Source organism: Primulina tabacum, chromosome 18 (genome assembly GCF_025594145.1).
Source record: "Primulina tabacum isolate GXHZ01 chromosome 18, ASM2559414v2, whole genome shotgun sequence".
In the NCBI taxonomy this organism is placed as follows: Eukaryota; Viridiplantae; Streptophyta; class Magnoliopsida; order Lamiales; family Gesneriaceae; genus Primulina; species Primulina tabacum.
In genome coordinates this window covers 23,634,727-23,658,049 of record NC_134567.1, presented here as the reverse complement: position 1 = coordinate 23,658,049, position 23,323 = coordinate 23,634,727, and the positions used below count along the sequence as shown (strand labels likewise).

Genomic DNA, 23,323 nt, shown 5'->3' with positions numbered 1-23,323 from the left:
ATGAATGCCATTTTTTCTTCAGTTGATAAGAACATGTTCGGACTTATTACTAATTGTGTCTCGGCCAAGGATGCATGGGACATTCTACAAAGACACTCTGAAGGTTCTCAGAGTGTGCGACGAACAAGACTGATGATGGTTACTTCCAAGTTCGAGATGATGAGGATGGAAGAATCTGAGAACATACTGGAATATGATCGTCGCCTACGGGAAATTGCTAATGAGGCGTTCAGCCTTGGAGACCCCATCTCCAATGAACGTTTAGTTAGTAAGGTTCTCCGTTCTTTGCCCGAAAGATTCAACATAAAAATTTGTGCGATAGATGAGGCTAAGGACACGACTCAGATGACTTTGGAAGATCTTTTCAGTTCACTTCGCACCTTTGAGATGAACGTGGATATGCAGAAGAAGGACAAAGGTAAAACGATTGCCTTCCAAGTATCAAATGATTCTTACAATGATCTCTTTCAAATATCTCAAGAGGTTAATGAGTCGGATCTCTTTGAGGATTCCATTGACTATATCACAAAGATATTTGGGGATTACTTGAAAAGAATCAGAGATAAGAAGAATGATGCACAACCGTCGAAATTTCCTAGTCTTCCAGCACCCGAGAGACCGCAAAGGTTTCCTGTCCAACAACAGTTTCGATCAAGGAATGAAGGCAAGGGACAATTCAATTCGAAAAGGTATGACTCGATGCAATGTAGAGAGTGCAATGGTTTTGGTCACTATACCAATGAATGTGCTAACATATTACGCAAGAACAAAGGCTACAATGCGTCTCTAAGCGATGAAGAATATGATGAGGAGGAAAAATCCAATGATGAAGATAATCACACCTCCTTGACAGCATTATTGACAGAAAATCGCTGGTTACAGATGATGAATTGGAAGCTGATGATGAAGAGATGACTCTTGAGAGTGTTCAAAAGCTTTATGAAGAGTTGTTTGAGGATTGGACCAAAAGAAACAAGGTTAACTCAACTTTTATGAAGGAAAACACTGATCTAAAAACTGTGGTTGCCAAACTTGAAGTAATTCTGAGCAAAAAGGACTTAGAACTGGGTAAGACCAAAGAAGAACTTCAAAAGGCAACTGAAACCTTATCTAAGTTTAATTCGGGCACATCCAAGCTTGAATCCATACTTTCAATGGGAAGAGATGACAAGAAGGGTTTAGGGTTCAAAGACAATGTACATGAAATTAGTGAATATTCAAAATCCACCTTTTTTGTGAAAGGAAAAACTGAAACTTTTACACCGCCACAACCTACACCTTCAACCAAAAGCTCTCCACCAAAAAGATAATCCACTGCACCTATTCCTAAGAGAAGAAAACGCAGGTATGTATGTCATTACTGCTTTAAGGCTGGACATATCAGGCCATATTGTTTTAAACTCAGGGATGACCGCATGAACCAAAAGTCAAGCTGGATGTTGCCTCAAATGTGGCACAACACTTCCCGCAACACCTCCAAGCATCGACCTATAGAAAGACAGGTTTGGGTACCAAAGGAAAAACTTCACTGTAATGTTGTTTATACTTCATTAAAAACTAACACTGCAGGTTACTGGTACTTTGATAGTGGAAGCTCACGCCATATGACAGGGTCACGAGAATATCTCATCGATTATGTTGAACAAAAATGTGACAGAGTAACCTATGGAGGGGAAGTTAAAGGAAAGATTGTTGGAAAGGGAACTTTGAATATCGAAGGACTACCAAAGCACCACAATGTGCTCCATGTTGAAGGATTAAACTCAAATATGATAAGCATAAGTCAATTATGCGATGATAATTTGCATGTCAAGTTTAATAAACATGCGTGTGAAATTTTTTATGAATCTAACATATGCATCATGACAGGTACAAGGTCTTCGGACAATTGCTACCATGCACAAATTACTGAACTTGACCTTTGGCATCAGAAACTCGGTCATGTGGACTTCGAAACCTTGAAAAACCTGTGTAAGTACGATGCAGTACAAGGTATTCCTAATCTTTCATCTGGTATATCATATGTGTGCGGAGATTGTCAAAAAGAGAAACAGACTCGTGTGTCACACCCAGTGTTGTCAACATCTGGGACAACACGATGTCTGGAGCTACTACACATGGATCTTATGGGTCCTATGAAAGTGGAAAGCTGTGGAGGTAAGAAATATTCTTTTGTGTGTATTGATGATTTCTCACGGTTTTCATGGGTAAGTTTCATTAGAGAGAAATCGGACACGTTTGATGTGTTTAAACACTTAGTCACAAAAATCAACAAATTCCAGGTGCCACTTGTGTACTGTGATAATTCTAGTGCAATTGATATTTCAAAAAAATCCAGTACAACACCCTCGAACAAAACACATTGACATTAGACATCATTTTATTCGAGATTTAGTAGAAAAATGATTGATTCGAATTAAGTTTGATTGTACAAATAACCAACTGGCTGACATATTCACAAGAGAATTAGATTTTGAGAGATTTTCCAACATTAGGAAATCTCTCAGCATGTGTTCTGCTTAATCATACATAGATGTTGTCTCAGATGTTACAACATCTCGGACAACACCTAACATGAATGTGCATTTCTAAGACTTTGACATAATGCATTTGCATAAATACTGTTATATGATGTGTTATCACAATGTTGCATAATCTTCTGGTGCACTTACAATTTCTTGTTCTATCTAAACTTAACACACTTGGATATGCTTAACAATCTGATTAAATCACAAAGTACTTGAAGGATGATCATGTACTCCATGACATTGTCCCATACGAAAAGTGATCTAACAAGATAGAGTAAAAAGATAAATCAATTATGCATATTGCATATGCTCTGTATCAGAAGAAAAGATGAGAAAAAACTACCTAAAAGAGTCCAATGAAGACTGTGCTTTTAGTGTGAGAACTACATCTTTTGAGTTTAATACAGAAAGGAAAACATACGAAGTTGGAAAAAGCTACCTAGAGGAGTCCTAAAGAAGACCGTTCTTCTAGTGTGGGAGCTACCACTTCTATGATCAGAAAATTGATAAGTCTCTAAGTGTGCAGAAAAATCGAAATAAATTTTGAAATTGGACGTGTTGTCAGAAGATGTTGCCAACATTTGCGAAAACACTTCATTTGTGAACATATCTCATATTTGTTTTCATGTTTCTATTTCTGTTACATTCTGTTATTAGGCATAAATAGGCCATGCATAAACATAACATTGTGAATATTGTTGTGTCACGAGGACATGAGTATTTCGACAAAGAAAATTTGATGAAAATCCAGATTTTACGAAAAATTGAATATGTATGATCTTTGATGTTTTAGTGGTGTTAATTCGATGTGGATTTCAATTCTGGAAATTTATTTTGAAAATATATTGGACGCAATTATCTCGGTAGTCTTGGGAGACCTTAACGGCTAAAATTTTCACAATAAATCTTTTTACTGTTAGGATCTTAGAGATTGATTGATTAAATCCTGATTTTGTTACCGTTGTGGTGATTGTGCTTGCTTATCTTTTAATCCGTACTCTTTTTCTTCAAAATTCATGTTACCTGTATTATTATCTTTCTGAGCAATTTCTTTCGTCTCTCTGCATTTGTCTTGTCTTTCCTGCCTTACTTGAAATTCAATTCATAATCAATGACAGGCAAGGGTTATGGCCAACTTGAAGAGTCAAAAAGCTGAAATTCCGTCTGTTGCTGTTGCTTACTGAGAGTCTGACAGTTCTACTGATGAGTTTGTTGAACAATAGGACATTTTTGAAGAAAGTGAGTCTGCTGAGCAGGATGTTGCTGGAGATGTTGCCCACATTGCGGACAACACAGACCTTAGTGACTATGACTTGGGCACAACCTTCAGTGATAAGTTTTATACTGAAGCAGCTGGTGCTCTGTGGGCTTTGCATGAATATAGAGAATTTCTAGAGGAAAAGAACGTGGATTCAAATGCCTTTAATAGGCAAAATTTGGTGTCTTTTCTCAAGCACTGCCAGCTTTACTCGACTGTTTCTGCTGTCACTCTTTATTGTCGTAGTCTTGTACTTGAATTTTATACAAATTTATCACCCGACGTTGGTGATGAACGATCTGGTTTTCCAGACGATTCTTCAATATGCCGAGGGTGGCCTCAAGGCCTCAAAACTTGCGTTTCTATCTCTGATCTACGGCATTTTGTCTTCTCAAGGATTTGTCTGTGACATTGCCGAGCCTCTTTCTGATACCAGTGAATTATTAAAGATAGCTCATGTTTTTTTTCAAGGGCAATAGGAAAATTGATCTGCCATGGTGCGCTGACCGTGTTGCACCAAGTGTTATGTCTGATGTTGCCCCTAAGACTGTACAACATGTCGCACCTCCGTTCTCCACATCTGATTTTGTTCATCTTGCTCCTTCCGTCCTTCAAGCTCAAATTAATTTTGCTCTAAAGGAGATTGTACGTGCTAAGGACTTGATCGCCCATTATTAAGATCAAGTGGCTCATTACCGGATACTCCTGGATGTTGGTGTCCATTCTGGACAAAAAGTGGGAGGAGGTGAAGCTCAAACAACCACCCAGGGAGGATCACTTGAAACTCTTGATGCTCTGATGCTTTGTTTCGAAAACTTTCTCATGTTAATGCTTTTACTGTTTTTGCTGAGTCTGTTATTAGTTAGTTTTGTTTCTCTGAAATGATTTTGTTGCTCTGTTCTAATGACCTAACTTTTCTCCTGCATGTGTTGTCTCAAGTATTGCCAACACAACTAACAACACCCATGCTAACTTTGTTTTATTCAGGGGGATAAAAATTCTCTAACTCAGGGGGAGATGACTTGAGCTTATAAGGATAAATGAGTTTGATCTCATTTTGTCCAGAAAGACAAAAAAGGAGAGATTGAAGAGAAATATTATTTCTCAATTTAATTGATATAATTTCTTAAGTTAAAAGATTTCCCTAATATTATCTCTTCCTAGTTGATTTGATTGAATATAATATTTAATAAAGATTTTACCTTTCTAGATAATGAGATAATTATGCAAATATTTTCTAGATATGATATTTATGATAATAATTTTCAAAATATGGTATTATTGATTTAAAAGAGTTTATTCCTAATTAAACTCTTACTTTCCTTGTGAAATATGTTTTCTTGTGGAGATAAAGTCTATGTCTATATATAAGAGATCAATGACATTGATGCGGCTGCTCTCTCTTCTCAATCAATAAACACGCACTTTGCACGTCATGGTTCTCATAGAAAAACATCCTATAAAGGCGTTGTTGTTTTGAAGAGGAGTCGTCCGCTTTGTTTTTCACTCTTCGCTTGGAAGTTTTCGTGGTTGCATATCGTTTGCACTTTTGCACGTCATAGATTTCAGAGAAATATTTCTTCAAGGACGTGTTGTTTTGAAGAGTGCATATACCACGTGTTGCCTTGAATGCTGTGGACATTTTTAGACAACATCCGTAACGAAGTTGCCTGAAGATCGTTTTCGTGGCTCCTCTTTTGGCATCACGTTTTTTGCTTCCTTGTTTAAGTTTTTATTTTTGTTGAGGAAATTGATTTTTGTGAAAATCACTAGTGATAGGTTTTTGTAAACGGTTTGGTTTTTTAGTGATTATTTTTTACCCTGAGGCACCGCACAAGTATTTATACTTGTGCATATTTAATCACGTCCATTTATTTATTTAAAGTGAATTTGTGTTACAAAATATAATATTCCGCTGCATGTTGTCGTAAATGTTGTAACATTTGACACAACACTTAATTCTGATAAAACACAAATTTACGATTTTATACTACTGTTGATATATTTATTCATATATGTCGAACAACTATTCTTACGTTAACTTCGAAACCAAAAGATATCTGAACTATTATGTAAAAGTACGACACCCTCGTCCAATTGATATTACAAATTACTTTTTTATGAGGAAAATAATAAATTTAATAGATAAAAACATATAAAAAATGGGAAAATTAAATTTTTGGTCATATGATTTGTACCTTTTTCATCTTTTTTATGAAATTTCAATTTAATTCTTGTACTTTGCATGATTTTTTTTTTTCATTTTTATAATGTTACGATTAATTATTTTTTTCCTGTAAAATGTATATGTTTTCGTTTTAGATCCTTTAACTTGTATATTTTTATTTTTGATCTTCTTTTAATCGACAAACACGATGGACTTCGGCCAAAATATAAGACCAAAAGTAAGAAAAATATACATGTTACATGATCAAAAATGAAAATTCACCGTAACATGATCAAAATGAAAAATTCAAATTACAAGACTAAAATACAAATCCATTATATTATTAACAATATAAAAAGTGAAAAATGCACATTAAAGAAAAATAAATGTAACTTTCCCTACAAAAAATGTTAAGGGGATAAATTTAACAAATATACATATATATTTATATTTATATTTTTACGCTATTTGTGCACGGGTAAAAACTTTAAAAAATCAATTAAAACAAGTTATAGACGATTTTTATATGATTTTGGTTTTATTTAGAAATCATATACATTTGAATTAAGATAAGACTTAAATAGATTTGTGTTATAATAAATTTACAATAACAGATTTCTTATTAGTAAAGAATGTTAAATAAAATAAAGGTGTATTTAGAGTTTAATCAAAATTCGGACTGTGCCAAAAAAGTTTGTTAGTATATGAGACATCATGTTGAGATATAGTGTAGATATTATGTATTAGTACCATTTGACACGCGATACATACACATATATTAAAATTTTGTGTTAGATAATTTTTTTGCGAAAAGTCTAGAGATTTTATTAAAATTGTTTTCGTGTAATAGTTTTTTATGCTATTGATGATACGATCATTTAAAAAATTAAAAATATAGATAAAAATAAATGAATATTTTATTAAGATACGATGATTATGGATGAAATATAAGTTTTTTAAATAAGTTTTTATGATTGTTTTAAATAAAAACAGATTATTTTTTAATTTGAGAAGATAAATATTTTGTTTTATAAAAAAAATATCATAACTTAAAAGTTATTTACTCTGTCCTTTAGGCTATAGTGTAATTTTTGGATCGAGTTTAAACGAGAGTGAATAAATTTTGTAAATTCATTTCTAAGTATTTTTGCTTGCAATGGTTCTCAAACAAGACTCAAACTGTTGTTAACTAGCTATAAGTCTTTTTCTTGACCTGACAAACGCGGTTGTACCACTTTAAAATATTTTTGCATCGTCCCATGATTCTCTAAGTATCACTGATACTGCCTGCAAGAATCAATCGGTTATGTTTAACGTACAGTATAGTCCCTTCATCTCATATATCCCGATCGAATCAGCAACAATTGGTTCATCGAGTGTTGCATAATAATTTGATAACTATGTGACACATCTTTGAGAATAAATAGTGGTATCGCATGTAAAACTAGAGAAATACTTCTCTAACGTACATTTCATACTCTGGCCAGAGATTCCATGCACTATTATTTCATTAGATCACATAGGATATCCACACCCGCAGGTGAGCGGTGAATTCCCGACTACAATGCACTGACTCCTACATGTGTCGTAACTGTACCCAATCTCGCCACCTGATGACTCTCCTGGAGTCGGTAAACGAGTAAAAGCATAGCCCTAGCATATAGAGCCTCAGTGTTGTCTCGGGTCATAAAGACTAATAGTGTACAATCATAACCACAGATTTATCCTTTCGATGAATGATAACCATTTGGAAAGTCCGAGGGAGGGTAGTTCTGTATAATCATCATATGACTACCCATCTGCATGTTTGGACATCTCTATGCCCTTACCAAGAAACGCGATACACAACATCACTGATGCTAGTCTTGAGCTCAAGCGACCTTTATCCACGTTTTAGGCGGCTGAATCGACTAAAAACGAATTTAGATCATACAGTGTTTACAAATGAGTTTCAACATCGAATTACGATTCATGTGTATTATAGTATAATCAAGAATTTTATCTATGCTGATTGCATGTGTATACAGATAAAGTAAAACAAAACCATAAAGAGTTAAATTATATTAAAATAAAGATTGTTTATTACACTTGAGTCAATAAATTCTCTAGCCAACCGTTGTCTTGCCTGACATCTACTCTAACATATATAATTCGTTTTTTATGAAAATTATTATTGAAGTTGAGTTAATATTTAGATTACAAATAATATATATTGAAAATATCTGTAATTATTTTGTTATAATTTTTAAAATTATGTACGGTAATGAAGTATTGTTTTTAAATGATGTTGTAATTATAAAATATATTTATAATATTTTTAGTTAGAGTGTAAATATTTGCATAAATAATTAAGCTAATATATTAAATATATATGTGTATTTTGTTTGTGAGATGAGATTAGGATTATCATTTGAAAATTAATATGTTTAATGAGAGAATGATGGTATTTAGAAAATGATAATATACTAGAAACCAAATTAATTAGTTAGTAGTTAGGGGGTAAATTTTATATATATTGGGTATTTTTTTAGTATTTACGTAGACTAATAAATTTAAGTATTATTTTGAACTACAAATCGTGGTTTGTCAAATGTTGCTTTATCCCATTTGTTGCGATTGCATAATTTCAGCGAAACGAGTGAAAATTACACATGTAGCCAGCTAAAATGGTCGAGAAACAGCTGGTATGCAAAATTATTGCAGTAAGTTGTGTTGACCAAATATCCACTGTTAAAAAAAGAATTATTTTCTTGGTCTCACCGTCATAAGTTGTGAATGATATCAATTATTATTATTATTAATTATTTTCTTATGACGTGAGAATATCCTGTTGCCATTTTTTCGGTGTGTATTGAATAAATCTTAACAATAACATAATATCATGCAAACTATGTTAAACAAATAAATCACACTGAGTAAGGTATGTTCGAAATACTCGTTCAAGAACGTGTGGTATATATATGAGTGTTCATTTAATCCGAACCACACTGAATTTTCGGTTCACCCGAACCAAAAATCGATCTAATGGTTCAAACCGAATTTTCGGTTTGGTTCAGACGGTTAACCTAACCATGAACACCGCTAGTGTTTGTAGGGGATGAGATCAATTATATTAAACTTCAAACCGAATTTTCGGTTTGATTCATTTACTTCCCTAGTATTAACCGATTATCATATCAAATTTTGGTATAATATCAGTATTATTTTTCAAGTACTAAAATTTTATACGATTTTCTTTGAAAAATATATGTATACCATATCGAACTAGTCCTACATCCGACATGTCAGTAAAGTTCTGTATTGATAAGTCATCATGTTAACAAAAAGGAACTAAAAGTTAAAAAAGATACACTTGTTGGACTAAATTCAAATTTTGATGACTAAAATAACCAAGGAGGCAAGACAAAAACATGACTTCTTGAAAGTACGAATTATGTTAATTCCAATGAATTGACAAAAATATTAGGATTTTATTTGAAATTAAAAGGTTGAAGAATACATATCTAACTTTGACATGCTCGAATAGTTCAACAGAAACATTAAAAGCATGGTGCAATGAAAGTGAAGCCCAGACGCAGCAAAGTCCAGACCTAAGTCTACCTACTGGATTAAGGAAAACTAAAAATTTTTCGAGGATTTTCACATTTTAATCGTACTTTATTACCTTCGGAATATTGTAATTACTCTTGTTATTAGTGGTCTTTTGTCTTTTCATCTTTTAAAGATGTTTCTTGTTACCATTTAAACATGAACAAACACATGCATTTGTTCTAAAAGCATAAAAAAATATCGAAAAATAAAATATGACATATTTGAATATCGAGAATTCGCAACCGTTATCTTCCGGCGTGTGTTGAGAAATCCTTTGGGATAACCCAATAAATTGCAAATCACGGTAGCTAAGTAAACAGCACCGGAGAAGTCTTATGTCTCGCCTGAGAAGATGTTGGCATGCGAAATCAAACCTATGACAATTGGTCAAACGTTTACTACTCCACCGGTACTCTATAATATCGTGGGAGATGGTTGTTTTGATTTGTTCAAACCATAACGAGTTGAATGAAATGTGTCTGTGTGTGTTTTTTTTTTTTTTTTTTTTTGGGAATTTTAGCTTACTTGATCCATTTGATCGTAATCCGAAAGTTCAGATTGTAAGTTGTAACCAAAGTCAATCAATCTTATTTTTTCGACGTGGGATGGTGACTTTTCACTTTCCTCGTTGTAGTCCACCTTCCAATCGACTATTTATTTATTAATAATATTTTATTCACTCGAAATTAGTTTGCAGAAATTAAATATACTGAATTTATCTAGATTTTGGTCAAATAATCTATAAAATAAATACAAAAAATTACAACATAGTAATAAATTATTAGAGAATGATTTTTTTGATAAATTAACAGAAGGTGTTTTTGACATGCATCAAATTATTTTTTAGGCGAAATATAAATTTGGTCGTATATATTTGTCTCTTTTGACAATTTTAGTAATATATATATATATATATTGTCAAATTTAAGTTTTGTTCTTATATATTTCAATTTTTAATAACTCAAATTTTTTTCAATTGTACTCATGCTGATATGTCATAACACAATTTAGCACTATTTTGATTGATTCCATGTCGGTGCTAAGCCTAAAAAAATCTAGGTGGGCCGATACTAAGTCAGCATTTGAACTAAAATAGCCAATAAATAAAACTTAGTATATCAAACCAAAATTTGAAAACTTACTAAATCAAAACCCAAAACGGGATAAAATAGTGGATAAAAAAACATTTTCCAAAAAAATATTATTCATCTTATGAAAAGATAATCCTAAATCATTAAGAATATATTTTTCATTTTTTTATGACGTGAAAACCCACTTTCGCTATCTTTCGGTGTGCATTGGATAAACTATCAGACTAACACAATATCTTGCAAACCACAATTGACGAGCTCTATGTGACAAACTCGTCCGAGAATGTGTTGATAGAAGGAAACCATTGGCCAAGAGAGATATTCTATATATTTTCTTGCATTATATTACATCGCTGGATTTTTTTTTGCTTTAGACATGCCTAAATCATTAAGGATATATTCTTGTTTTGAAGTGCAATTTAAAGCGAAAATATCGCTTCATTTGCTTAGTTTCCTTATTTGTAATTATATAAAGTTGAGTTTAATGGATTTATAGTAGTTACGTTGTTTAATTAACATGTGATAATACAAAGAGTAGCTGGGAGCTGCCACCCGCCAGCTACTCCGTCCCCACCCGTGCGAGAATGAAGCCCATGCTGGCAAATGTTATCTGATCCAAAACTGATTTCCGCTAATTCATGGCCAATTCGTTGAAAAATTATTTAAACCCTTTATATATACACATAGACAGAGACCGAAATTCCATTTAACTTCCAATTTTGTTGTGAAATAAGAATCCATGAGTCCTACGAAATTTCAAGATAGTGAGGCTCCGAAAGGGTTGATGATCAATTGTAATCCCCGTCAATCACCGTTACGAATCAATAGAGATTCCCATGCAATCCACAAATCACCTTCTTCGCACCAGCCACTCGTCGAAAATGCAGGAAATAGTAGCGTTCCTGCTCCCAAGAGTCAAACGAAACGACAGCCCGTGATCATATACACGCACTCGCCGAAGGTAATCCACGCTCAAGCTAGTGATTTCATGGCTTTGGTGCAGAAACTAACGGGATATTCGCGTTCGGAGGAGGAGGAGGGAAGATCTATCGTGAAACCGGAGATGACGACCAAGGACGGGGAGAACGATTGTAGGGTTAAGAATGTTGTTGGGTACGAGGATCATGAGACGTCATCGTCGGTCTTGACGGACGAGAAATATGTTAATGAGTTTAAGCCGGAGACGTCGATAGTGTCGCCGCCATTGTACAACCATATGCCTAATCCATACATTGTCGAGGTTCCATTTTTCGCGCCGAGTTCGAACGAACCGTACATGTGTTCATCCAGGGCTGGTTCTGTTTTTCATTCTTCTATCATGGGGAACCCCATGTCTCCTTCCTTCATGGATTACATGAAGGGATTCCCTGAATTCTGAGAGTGTGTCGGAGATGATGAAGAGGGACTATTAATAATTTTTTGATGGATCATTGAACATTTTTTGCTATTCTTATACAGAGTTTTCTAATTAAAGTGACTGAATTCTTTCCGTTTTTCTATTCCACTTTGCAATTAAGCTTAGCTTATTGTTCAAATAAATTCTTCTATAAGAAATTATTCAATTTAAATTCGACAATATAGGCTTTTGATATTCCGATAGGTTAGAATCTGAATTAATGCAATAAATTGACTTTTTTTTCATTTGTGTTGAAATCTTCAATTTCAGCTGTTGGTTGGAATTTGTCAGTAAGTAGAAATATTAAAATGGGTTAGGACCGTCATATAAAATGAATGAATTGTGTTGACAATTTCTCAATCCACCGAGATGACGAGCTAACCCGTCTCGTCACCTAAAATTGTGGGTTAAGTTTGTAATTTTTCGACCCATCAAAAAACCTGAACAACACGTCCGATTAGGACGTTTTGACATATCTATTTACAAAACAACAAGAAAGAGTTTTGTTTAGATTAGGATTAACGGAATGACCTCGCTTACTTGAGATACCTAAAACACGGTTAATGAGATCCTACCTATGTGGGCACTATCTTCACTTCATTTCAATAGGTAAGATCTTGCTACACATACAATTTCAAAAAAAAAAATGGGTCCTATATATGCATGGGCAAATCTTGACCATCCATCCTATCATGGGGGCAATGCCCACATGGGTAGGATGAAATAAACCCTAAAACACGTATATTAAATAAGAGCTTATGAGACAATTTTAAAGTATCAAATATTATTTGGAAAAATAAAGTTAAAAAAAATACATGAGAATAGCAATCTCATATTTCTAACTCCATCTAAATTTTCACGCTCGGAGATCAATGAAAAGTTTAAGCATGAAGTTGAAAATTGGAAATTGGGACAACGCAAAAATAAGAAGATTACACACACAAAAACAAAAACAGGAAATATTTCATATAATTTGAAGCAAAGATTCACCAGTAGCATTAGTATCATTTTGATACTGGTTGTCTAGGTTACGTTTTTTCGCATGGAATTCGAGCAAAACCTTGATTTATTTATCAAGGGTTATTTTATTTTTTAGTTCACAATTATATATTGGTGGAATTTTACCTTCCAGTGCTTTTACTTAACTAAATTAAATAACATTAAATTATTTGTATATATAGATTTATTTAAAATTAATATTGAATGTTTCCGTTTATAGTGTAATGTCCCAGATTCGATGATTATCCTCACTGTATTAAGACGAGTTTTTTCAGCGTGTTTATGTTCTCACTCACACGCACCTTAGGAAACTTCTCAGAGGGTCATGCATCCGAAGATTGCTCCAAATCAAGCACACTTAACTTTAGAATACTTATGTGATGACCTCCTGAAAAGAATATGCAACTTCTTGATATGAGTAGTACCTATCAATCTTTTTAAGTACTCCTCAACTGCACAGTCTCATACCTGAACAGTTTTTGGAATCCCTCTCATTATGATATGAGATCAGTTCATTTATGTTCCCTTTGCCTATTAGCCTGTAAGGAGCCGCTCATTGTTCGTGCCACCTCATGACACCGGCGATCACTCCCTTCCCTCTACGGCCTCGAGATTCACATGCCCACCAACTTCCGCCTGGTTCGTCCCCGAACCACACCGTACTAAGAGAGGTCGGCTCTGATATCAACTGTAACGCCCCAGATTCGATGACTGCCTGGTCCCCACTGTACCAAGATGAGTTTTTTCAGCGTGCTTATGTTATCACTCACACGCACACTAGAAAACTTTCTAAGGGATCACGCATCCTAGAATTGTCCTACGTCAAGCATGCTTAACTTTATAGTTTTTATGTGATGAGCTCCCGAAAAGAAGATACAACTTCTTGATATGAATAATACCTATCAAATCTTTTTAAGTACTCCTCAATTTCACATTTCCATGCCTGAATAATTTTTGGAATCCCTCTAATTTCGGTGTGGGACCGGTTCATTTATTTTCTCTTCGCCTATAATCCTGCTTAGAGCCGCTCATTGTCCGTATAACGTCATGGCACTACCGATCACTCCCCACCCTCTTCGGCCTTGGGCTTCACATGCCCACCAGCTTCCGCTCTGTTCGTCCCCGAACAACACTGTGTTATGAGAGGTCGGCTTTGATACCAATTGTAACGCCCCAGATTCAACGACGACTGTTCCTAATGTACCAATACGAGTCTTTCCAACATATTTATATCATCACTTACATGCACCTTAGGAAACTTCACAGGGGGTAACGCATCTCATAATTGTCCTAAGTCAAACATGCTTAGCTCTGGAGTTCTTATGTGATGATCTATCGAAAAGAAGATGCAACTTCTTGATATGAGTAGTACCTATCAAATCTTTTTAAGTAATCCTCAACTGCACAATTTCATACCTGAAAAGTTTTTGAAATCTCTCTCATTCCACTGTGAGATCGGTTTATTTATTTTTCCTTTACCTATAAGCCTGCCAAGAGCCGTTCATTGTCCATGCAACCTCATGGCACCGGCCATCACTCCCCATCATCTTCGGCTCCGGCTTCACATGTAGAATCTTGGTAAAATTGAAACTTCTACTGTTAATTTTTTGGGATGATATATGATAGAGTCGCATATATTATGTATTTTTGAAGACATTATATACTGATGTATCGTTTTTTTATGATTCGTGTATTTTATATTTTATTATTATTATTAATGTATTCTATATATATTTTCGAAGTGTAATAATTTTCTAATTTTTTTTTAAAAATTCACACCGCGACGTTCCGCGAAATGATAATGAAATCGTAACAGTAGTCTCAACGACAAACTCTACGACCGTTACGGTGATCCATTTTGCTATCTAAAGAAGCATCAATTACTAGCAGCATTATAAAGTGAATGTGCATAATAATAACTAAATGATCCTGTAAGTTCGACCATTTTATAATTAGGTAATATAAGTATTTAATTTTGGGTTTTGGTTTGTACGTTAGGTTATGTTTTGATTTTTAGTAATTTTTGTATTGAGTGATGAAGTACACGTCAGTATTTTCTAATGTCGTATCAACATTTTTCAGTGTCACACCAGTATTTAGTAACATCTACGATAGCACTCCATGAAAAATGGCTAAAAATCAAAACTTTATATAACTTACATAACTGAAACCCAAAATTGAATACTTACTTGTCCAAAAGAAAAAATGGACAAACTTTTAGGACCGTTTGGGTTATTTTCCCCAAAAATACAGAAGCTCCTTGATAAAAATGTATATAGTACGCTTGATTTTCCAAAGGAAATTCAAAATATTGACAACAAAATAAATTTTGTCAAAGTGTCTCTAAAAGGCTTGATAAAACCACATATAGGACGTCATTCCCATGACAATAATGCACAAAAAAGCAATATACTACACTAAAATCAAATTTGACTAATTACGAAACTAAAAATCCGTATAAACCAATTCTTGACCAATTTTAGAAATTTTTTGCAAAGGCACATAAGGCGTGACAAGAAACATATTTCGTCGAATAAGTTAATAAGCATAAAATGAAACTTGGAACAAAGAGCAGCATAATATGTTAGAGTAGATGTCCTGTAAATCAACTGTTGGCTACGAAATTTATTGATTCAGTTGTAATAAAAAATCTTTATTTTAATATAATTTATTATTTCATGGTTTGTTATTTCTTTATCTGTATACCAATGTGATCAACATAGATAAAGACCTTGATTGTACTTTAATACGAATAAATAGTAATTCGATGTTGAAACTCATTTGTAAACACTGTATGATATAAATTCGTTCATAGTCGATTCAGCCGCCTGAAACATGGATCAAGGTCGCTTGAGCTCGAGACTATCATCTGTGATGTTGTGTACCGCATTTCTTGGTAAGGGTATAAAGATGTCCAAACATGCAAATGGATAATCATATGATGATTATACCAAACTACTCTCCCTCGAATTTTTCAAGTGGTTATTATTCATCGAGAGGATAAGTCCGTGGTATTGATTGTACACCATTAGTCCTTACGACCCGGGACAAGACCGATGCTCTATATGCTAGGGCTGTGTTTTGACTCGTTTACCGATTCCAGGAGAGTCATCAGGTGGCGAGATTGGGTACAGTTGCGACACGTGTAGGAGCCAGTGCATTGTAGTCGAGAATTCACATCTCACCAATGGGTGTGGATATCTTATGTGATCTGATGAAATAATAGTGCATGAAATCTCTGGCCAGAGTATGAGATGTACGTCAGAGAAAGAATTCTCCAATTGTACATGCGATGCCACTATTTATTCTCAAATATGTGTCACACAGTTATCAAATTCTTATGCAACCCTCGATGAACCATTGGTTGCAGATTCGATCGGCATATATGAGATGAAGGGACCGTACTATACGTTAATCATAATCGAATGGTTCTTGCAGGCACTATCAGTGATACCTAGGGAATCATGAGGCGATGCTACTAGACGCTCTTACCATGATTCAATGGGTTTATCAGAAATATGATTTTTGACATTCTCATGATCAATTGTTGATACATAGAATGGGGCGAATTAGGATAAGCCTGAACAAAGGATCATGTCATAAATCACAAAGAGTTGTGAACCCACGGCTAGCTGTATCCCTGAACCACTTGGGGTCACACAAGTACTGGAGTATTTTGTCCCCGTTGAGATAATAAATTCAAGGAGTTGAATTTATAGAAAACATTGAGAATATAAATTCAAGTAGTTGAATTTATATATAAAATTATGATATAGTAAATTTGAAGGAGTTGAATTTATGATAATTAAAATTTTATAGAATAAATTCAAGGAGTTAAATTTATGATATTTAAAATTTTAAGGGAATAAATTCAAGACTATTAAATTTTGGAGGTGATAAATTCAAGGAATTGAATTTATAATTTACATATTAAATTCAAATATTGAATTTAAAAAGGATTTAAATTAAATGTAATGGATTTATGTATTATGGACTTGTAATAGTACAAGACCAACATACAAATTATTAAGTTTCTTAATTGGACTTTAAAAGGATTAATTAATTAATTAATGTAGTTGGACTAGCATAATTAATTGATTAAATTAAGCCCATGTTTGTGTGTCTATATACATATATATATATATATATATATATATACACATATATATAAGGTTTAGGGTTAAAGAGAATTAACTCATGCAATTTTTGAAACCCTAGCCTCCAAGCAAGGAATTTCGAAAAATCCTTCCTCCTCTCCTCTCACAATTTTCGGCCACCACTTTTGTTTTTTCAAAGGGTTACGTTTTGAGTTTCCTCTCGTTTGATTAATCTCAACTAAAAATTCTTCTAAATTTCTAGTGCAATTTAGAATAGGAACAAGTAATCCGATCGTGGACCTGATTCGAAGATTGAAGAAAGTAGATTCGAAGAACGTACGTGGGATTTACAACAAGAGCTACGTTCGCTTATACCGGCATAGTTGGAGCCAAATGAAAAATTGTTCACTAGAGGTATATACTAAGCATCCTATATGTATGTTTATTCAATCAAAACCATACGAGTGTTCAAATATTTTGACTGTCAAAATAAAATAAAAATTTTAAAAATTCCGCTGCGTTTGGGCACGAGAGAACCGAGATTCAACATTATATTCACTAGCTAACCTTTCAATAACAGAACTAATAACAATCCTTATCGTCCCTGAGGGGTGTCCAAAATGGTGCAATAAGTATACTTGTGACCACTTGGGGTCACATGTTCTATTCTCTATCAATATATTTTTGGACGAGTCTGTCACACAAGACTTAACTAGTGTTGTTACCTTGTTGACATGGTTTAATTTGCAAGCTACTGCATTCAATCTATAGTTTATCCAGCGTGCACTTACAGATAATGGTTGCGAGTTCCCTGTCAAAAAATAAAATAAAATCCTTATCCCTTAAATCCCATCGAGGGCCATCAGAATAGGGATTGTAATGTTACTTAGGGCCTTAATCATATGTTTACACTGCATATATGAAAAAATCCTAATGAAAAGTCACTTCGATGCATCCCTACGTCAACTGTCGTAGAACGTCATCCAACTATTTGAGCAAGCAACTTAGTATTTAGAAGTTTTCACTAATTATTTCCATTCTCTTGGCGCTATCTTTCTGTACTCTAGGAGTCTGGATCATGCACGTATTCATTAATTAAAATTTTCCCCTGTAAAAACTATTTTGATCCAACCCGATTACACCAAATTAAACTTACCTTTATAAACTTATAAACCTTACTTTTAAATTTGAAGTGAACATAATATATATATATATATTTGTACAACTGAAGCATCGAATTAATTATATATTTGTGCATAAGCAAGCAAATTTGATGTAATTAAATTGGATGACCACACAAATTTGTGTGTGTATATATATAGAGGACAGTATAAATTAGAATATAAAGTAAACTCAAAGAGGCCAAGATGTTTGGAACTGAGAGAATCCGCCATAGTTTTCTCCTGCATTTTTTTCCATCCCAGCTTGTACTTCATATCCTGTAGTTCCCTGTTGTACCACAATTTAATTATGATTCAGTTCACAAAATTATAGAAATCCAACGTTTGCATTAATTTAATGATGGAGAAATCGTAGGAATTAAATAAACGAGTTCATTGTTTTATCTTTTTCCCAGTGTTTTAAATAATTGAGCAAATATTGTTTGCATGAAAATAGAAATGATTTAACAGTGTCATAACTGGAAGACCAATTATTGTAAATCTAATTATTACCTCAATTCACAAATGGAACAATGATTGGACAAAAATACATGAAATTATTAAATTTTGTCTGTACATGAAAAATAGAGGATCGAACCAAGAGTTAAACATAAATAATTTATTTATTTTTTATAAAAAATGATGAAAATCATGGAGAAATCCTCTTTACCAGTCTTGCTTCTATGGCTTCTCCCTCCGATGAGTTGAAATCGTAGAACAAACTTGCTGCAGATAGTTTCGTGGAAAGGAACTGAAAAAAGTGGAAAAATAAAGGAAATAAAAAAATAATCAGTAAAATACAATATTGAAAAAAAAAATCGGAACCACATAATAAATTGCAAAATTTAAAACAGAAATAATATGTTATATACATATATATATATATATATATAAGTATTACTTACATCAATTTGGTTTTGCAAAGATCGTACATAATTTATTATTACATCCAACATGACAGCCATTCCCATCGTCTGTAAATTACATATTCTCAGTGAATTTTACGATGTCCCATAAATTAGACAAAATGAAAATTTTATTTCTGTAATGTTCTTTTGAAAGAAAAGTCTTACCTTATAACATCCTGGGACCAGATCTTGCAAGAACCTCAGCTTTTCATTTATTTTGTCTCGTCGTAACTAGTACAAGAAAAAAATGAATAAAATTTGCTTGAACAAAGCTGATAAAATCTTAACAAATTGTTCTAATGTCAAAAACATTGTTGAAATATATACTTACAGGAAAATAGCAAAATTGATCCTGAAAATTGGCCTAAATTAAATTTTAGTCTCCTAGTTGGTTGAAAACAAGAACCTTGGTGTAATAACTTGACTTTTTATACTTACATTTTTAATTTTTTCACTGGAATTCTAAAGTGAAACATTCAGTAAAAAAATGATTAAAAGTACACATGAAACAAAAGTTATTGCATTAAGACCTTATTTCGATTAATTAGAGGATCACAATCCAATTTATGTCAATGTAGAAAACAAAAATATGATAATTTCTCCGTATATTAGAAATGAACGTGTGCAGAACCAATTTTTTTTATATTCTGAATTCAAATATTTAAGACCTTATTTCGATTTATTAGAGGATCATAATCCAATTTATGTCAATCTAGAGAACAAAAATCTATAATTTCCCCGAATATTAGAAATGAGCGTGGGCGGAACCAAATTTTTTATATTATGAACTCTTATATTTTAAAAGGAATCGGACATGATATTTGCGTTAAATTACTACAATACCCTTTCAGACAAACTGTGGCTGTCTGTTGCTTGACCTCTCTTTGCTCTGACGTGAACAACTTCTCTAGGCTTCTCCGTTTCTCGTTCTCTGGTTCGTTTTCTCTTCTTTCCATTACAATTCTGTCAAGAAAAGAGTGTAAAAAGGGTTCTCCTCATAATTCTTGAGCAGAAAGATGACGAATTAACATACTTAACCTTGTTTGGTCCGAAAAAACCAGCTCCACAGAACAAACTGATAGGAGGCTTAACCAAGTTTCCGGGCTCCAACGTTATACTTTTGTTGTTGCATCCATGGCTTGGAGGGAAGAGATGAAACGCTGGATCGTAAACCGGAATGCCAGTCTCCATTGTTCTTGGAATTTCATCATTAAATTGTATTGGAAACTGATTCTGATCGTGATGATAAAAGAATCCATCATTGAATACCGTGGAGGGTCCAATCCCTTGGAGATTTCTGTTGAAACTTTCGATCGAAACCAAGTTGTTGAATAGTTCTATGTTTGAATTCATTTGTGAGAGTGGAGGTTTAGGGTTCTGCAAACTTACATTGAATTCATCCATGAAATTAATAAAAGTTTTTAAGTGGAAAGGAAATATACATAAATTTTAGTTCTGTGAGATGTTACTATCAGAATTGCTATATATAGATGCAAAATTTTGGCCCATAAAATCGGTGTGGCGATTTTCTTGCCACAAGAAGTTACAGGTTTCGGTGAGATATCATTCAAAGCCCATCTTTTATTTTGTTAAAATTCTTGATAAAATTTGAATTATTGGCCAAACATATGATTTATCTGTTAAAAATAAGAGTTGAAATTATTGAATGTTGAAAATAAGAGTTGTAAATATTGAAAATTAGTGTGTGATGATATATGTAATGATGTATTTAATTTTGGATTATTTCCAAAGAAATTCTATAAATATGTTTCTCAATTTGTGAAGAAAACACACAATTGAGTAGACAAAATTTTATAAAGTGTGTAATTTAATATATTTTTTGAGTTTGAGATTTTTATTTTTTATCGTAAATTTTTACTTTTAACATTATCAATGTACTACACAGTTCAGTTTGGACTTATTAATAAACACGACTTAAAGGGTATATATGTAGCTAAACTTATTTTCATGCCTTATAAGTTCTAATATTTACGAATTATTTTAGTATTTTTATATATAAAATTATTTATTATCATAATAATTATAACAAAAAAAATATAATACTAAAAAAATAATGATAAAATAAATACACATGTTTTGACGTCTTATAAGCTTGTTTGAAAAATTTTACTAACCATTTTTTCATATAAGTCAAACAGTTACAAAAATATTAATTAGTTTATTCAAACATCTTTTTAATATTATTATAAAACGTAGCACTTATGTTATATGGGCGAATGCAGTTCGTTAAAAAACAATCAGGATATTTTTCAAAGGACGAGATTTTGTGGATCTACTTCTGGATGAGTACACGTTCAATTTAATAAAAATAAGTGGGAATATTAATGCATGTTTTTTAATAATTAAATTCTACTAAAGGATAGGAACCGATTATTAATAATTATGTATTGAATATTTTGGAATAAGCTACTTAATTTAATTTCTGAGAAAATTACAATTTTGACGATTTATTTTTGTCCATTAATAATTTGGATTTTCTATATAAGTTGTCATATTTTAGTTTATTACACAATTTTTGTCTTTTTAATTTGTAGTTCAATTCTAGTTTCTTTTCCTACGTGACAACGACATAACGATGTATGAACATTATCATATCAACGCTAATATGATGATATGTTTTAGTGTAAACAAGGAACCGAGAAATCATATGATCAGCTTTGTTAAGACATCAACTTATAAAAGATCAATTACTAAATCCAAAACAGATGAACGATGGAACCATCCAATCAACTATTTGTTGACAGTGGATAATTGTGTGAATCAGATATAGGTGTTGTGTGCAGTGTTATAACATCTTAACACAACATACAACGAAATGATTTAATTTAACATACATACAATTACTCTTGATGAAAAAACCAAGACAAATTAATCATGCACAAGGGTAAACATTTGTGCGGTGCCTTAGACAAAATTTTCACTTGAAAATAATGTCAATTTACACAAAATAAACATGAGTGAATAAAGAAAATCTAACTCCCTTAACAAAGTGAGGATCAAAGTGCATCTAAAACTCGTATCACAAAATAACCAATAACAATGGATGCAACATCTGTCAATCAGCATATAGTTCCTCATAAATTAAGTTTTTGTACGCTTTCCAGAGTGACTTCTTCATATACCTCCAGAGTCTCTAGATGACTTGAATCAGTTGAGGTTGTCACATTGAGGCAGCTTAGGTTTGATGAATTTGTAGAGGTGTTTCTATCAGGTGTTACAACAACAGATGAAACACCCAATGAATTAAATTTCATTTAACGTTTCTTCTCCAATTGTGCAAATAAAGACGTATGGTTCTACCCTTCATTGGATTCATGTTCTTTGTCAGATTCTCCATCACTTAAGGAGACATTCAATATTTTGTTTTTGTGAAGTCTATTAGCACATTTATTAGTATAATGTCCAAAATCAGAAAATTCTTTGCATTGAACTGACTCTAACCTATTGATAATATATTTATTCTTTCCTTCATTTCTCGATCTACCTGTCCATGAATGGGTGAGAATCTCTGAGTTTTCTCTGGATCGACTAACTTGGCATTTTGGGTGGTTGGAATTTTTTTTTTATTATCCCTTATCTTCTTCGGGTAGTTTTCAAATTTCTTTGTGATCAATGAGATAGACTCTTCTCATAGATCATGCATATTTATTGACTTTCTTAGAGTGTTGAAATAAATCATTGTAGGAATCTTTTGAGACTTGGAATGCAATAGTCTTTTTTTTTGTCCTTCTATAGATCAAGAATCATCTCAAACATTTGAAGCGAGCTTATAAAATCATCCAATCCAAGTTTAGTGGTGTATTTTGATTCATCAATTGCACAAATATTGATGTTGAAACGTTCTGGAAGATATCATAAAACCTTGCTCACCAATCTCTTATTTGAAATCACGTCACCAATACTAAAAGCTTCATTGGCAATGTCTCGAAGACGATGATCATATGCTGTAATTGTCTCGATTTCTTTCATTCTTAGATTTTCAAATTTTGTGGTCAACATCATTAGCTTGGTTCTTCGCATGCTTTCAGATCCTTCAGAGTATCTTTGAAAGATTTTCCATGTATCATTAGCAGAGAACCATTGGTAATTAGATTGAACATGTTTATG

At 33.0% G+C, this 23,323-nt stretch overlaps 3 protein-coding genes across 3 annotated transcripts; 2 read left to right on the top strand and 1 right to left on the bottom strand.

The window, feature by feature from the left end:
• LOC142532389 (uncharacterized) lies at positions 1–915 on the top strand. Its single transcript, XM_075638699.1, has one exon. It carries the CDS (start codon positions 1–3, stop codon positions 913–915), a length of 915 nt encoding a protein of 304 aa, XP_075494814.1.
• Positions 916–11,349: 10,434 nt separating this feature from the next.
• LOC142533427 (VQ motif-containing protein 20-like) lies at positions 11,350–12,203 on the top strand. The gene has a single exon (XM_075640185.1). It carries the CDS (start codon positions 11,375–11,377, stop codon positions 12,011–12,013), a length of 639 nt encoding a protein of 212 aa, XP_075496300.1. The 5' UTR covers positions 11,350–11,374; the 3' UTR covers positions 12,014–12,203.
• Positions 12,204–18,384: 6,181 nt separating this feature from the next.
• Positions 18,385–20,631, bottom strand: LOC142533303 (transcription factor BEE 3-like). Its single transcript, XM_075640029.1, has 6 exons — positions 20,234–20,631; positions 20,039–20,158; positions 19,361–19,426; positions 19,193–19,261; positions 18,958–19,038; positions 18,385–18,576 (listed from the first exon to the last, which is right to left on the bottom strand). The coding sequence occupies exons 1-6, from the start codon at positions 20,597–20,599 to the stop codon at positions 18,481–18,483; spliced, it is 798 nt and encodes a 265-aa protein (XP_075496144.1). The 5' UTR covers positions 20,600–20,631; the 3' UTR covers positions 18,385–18,480.
• Between the last annotated feature and the right edge of the window lie 2,692 nt (positions 20,632–23,323).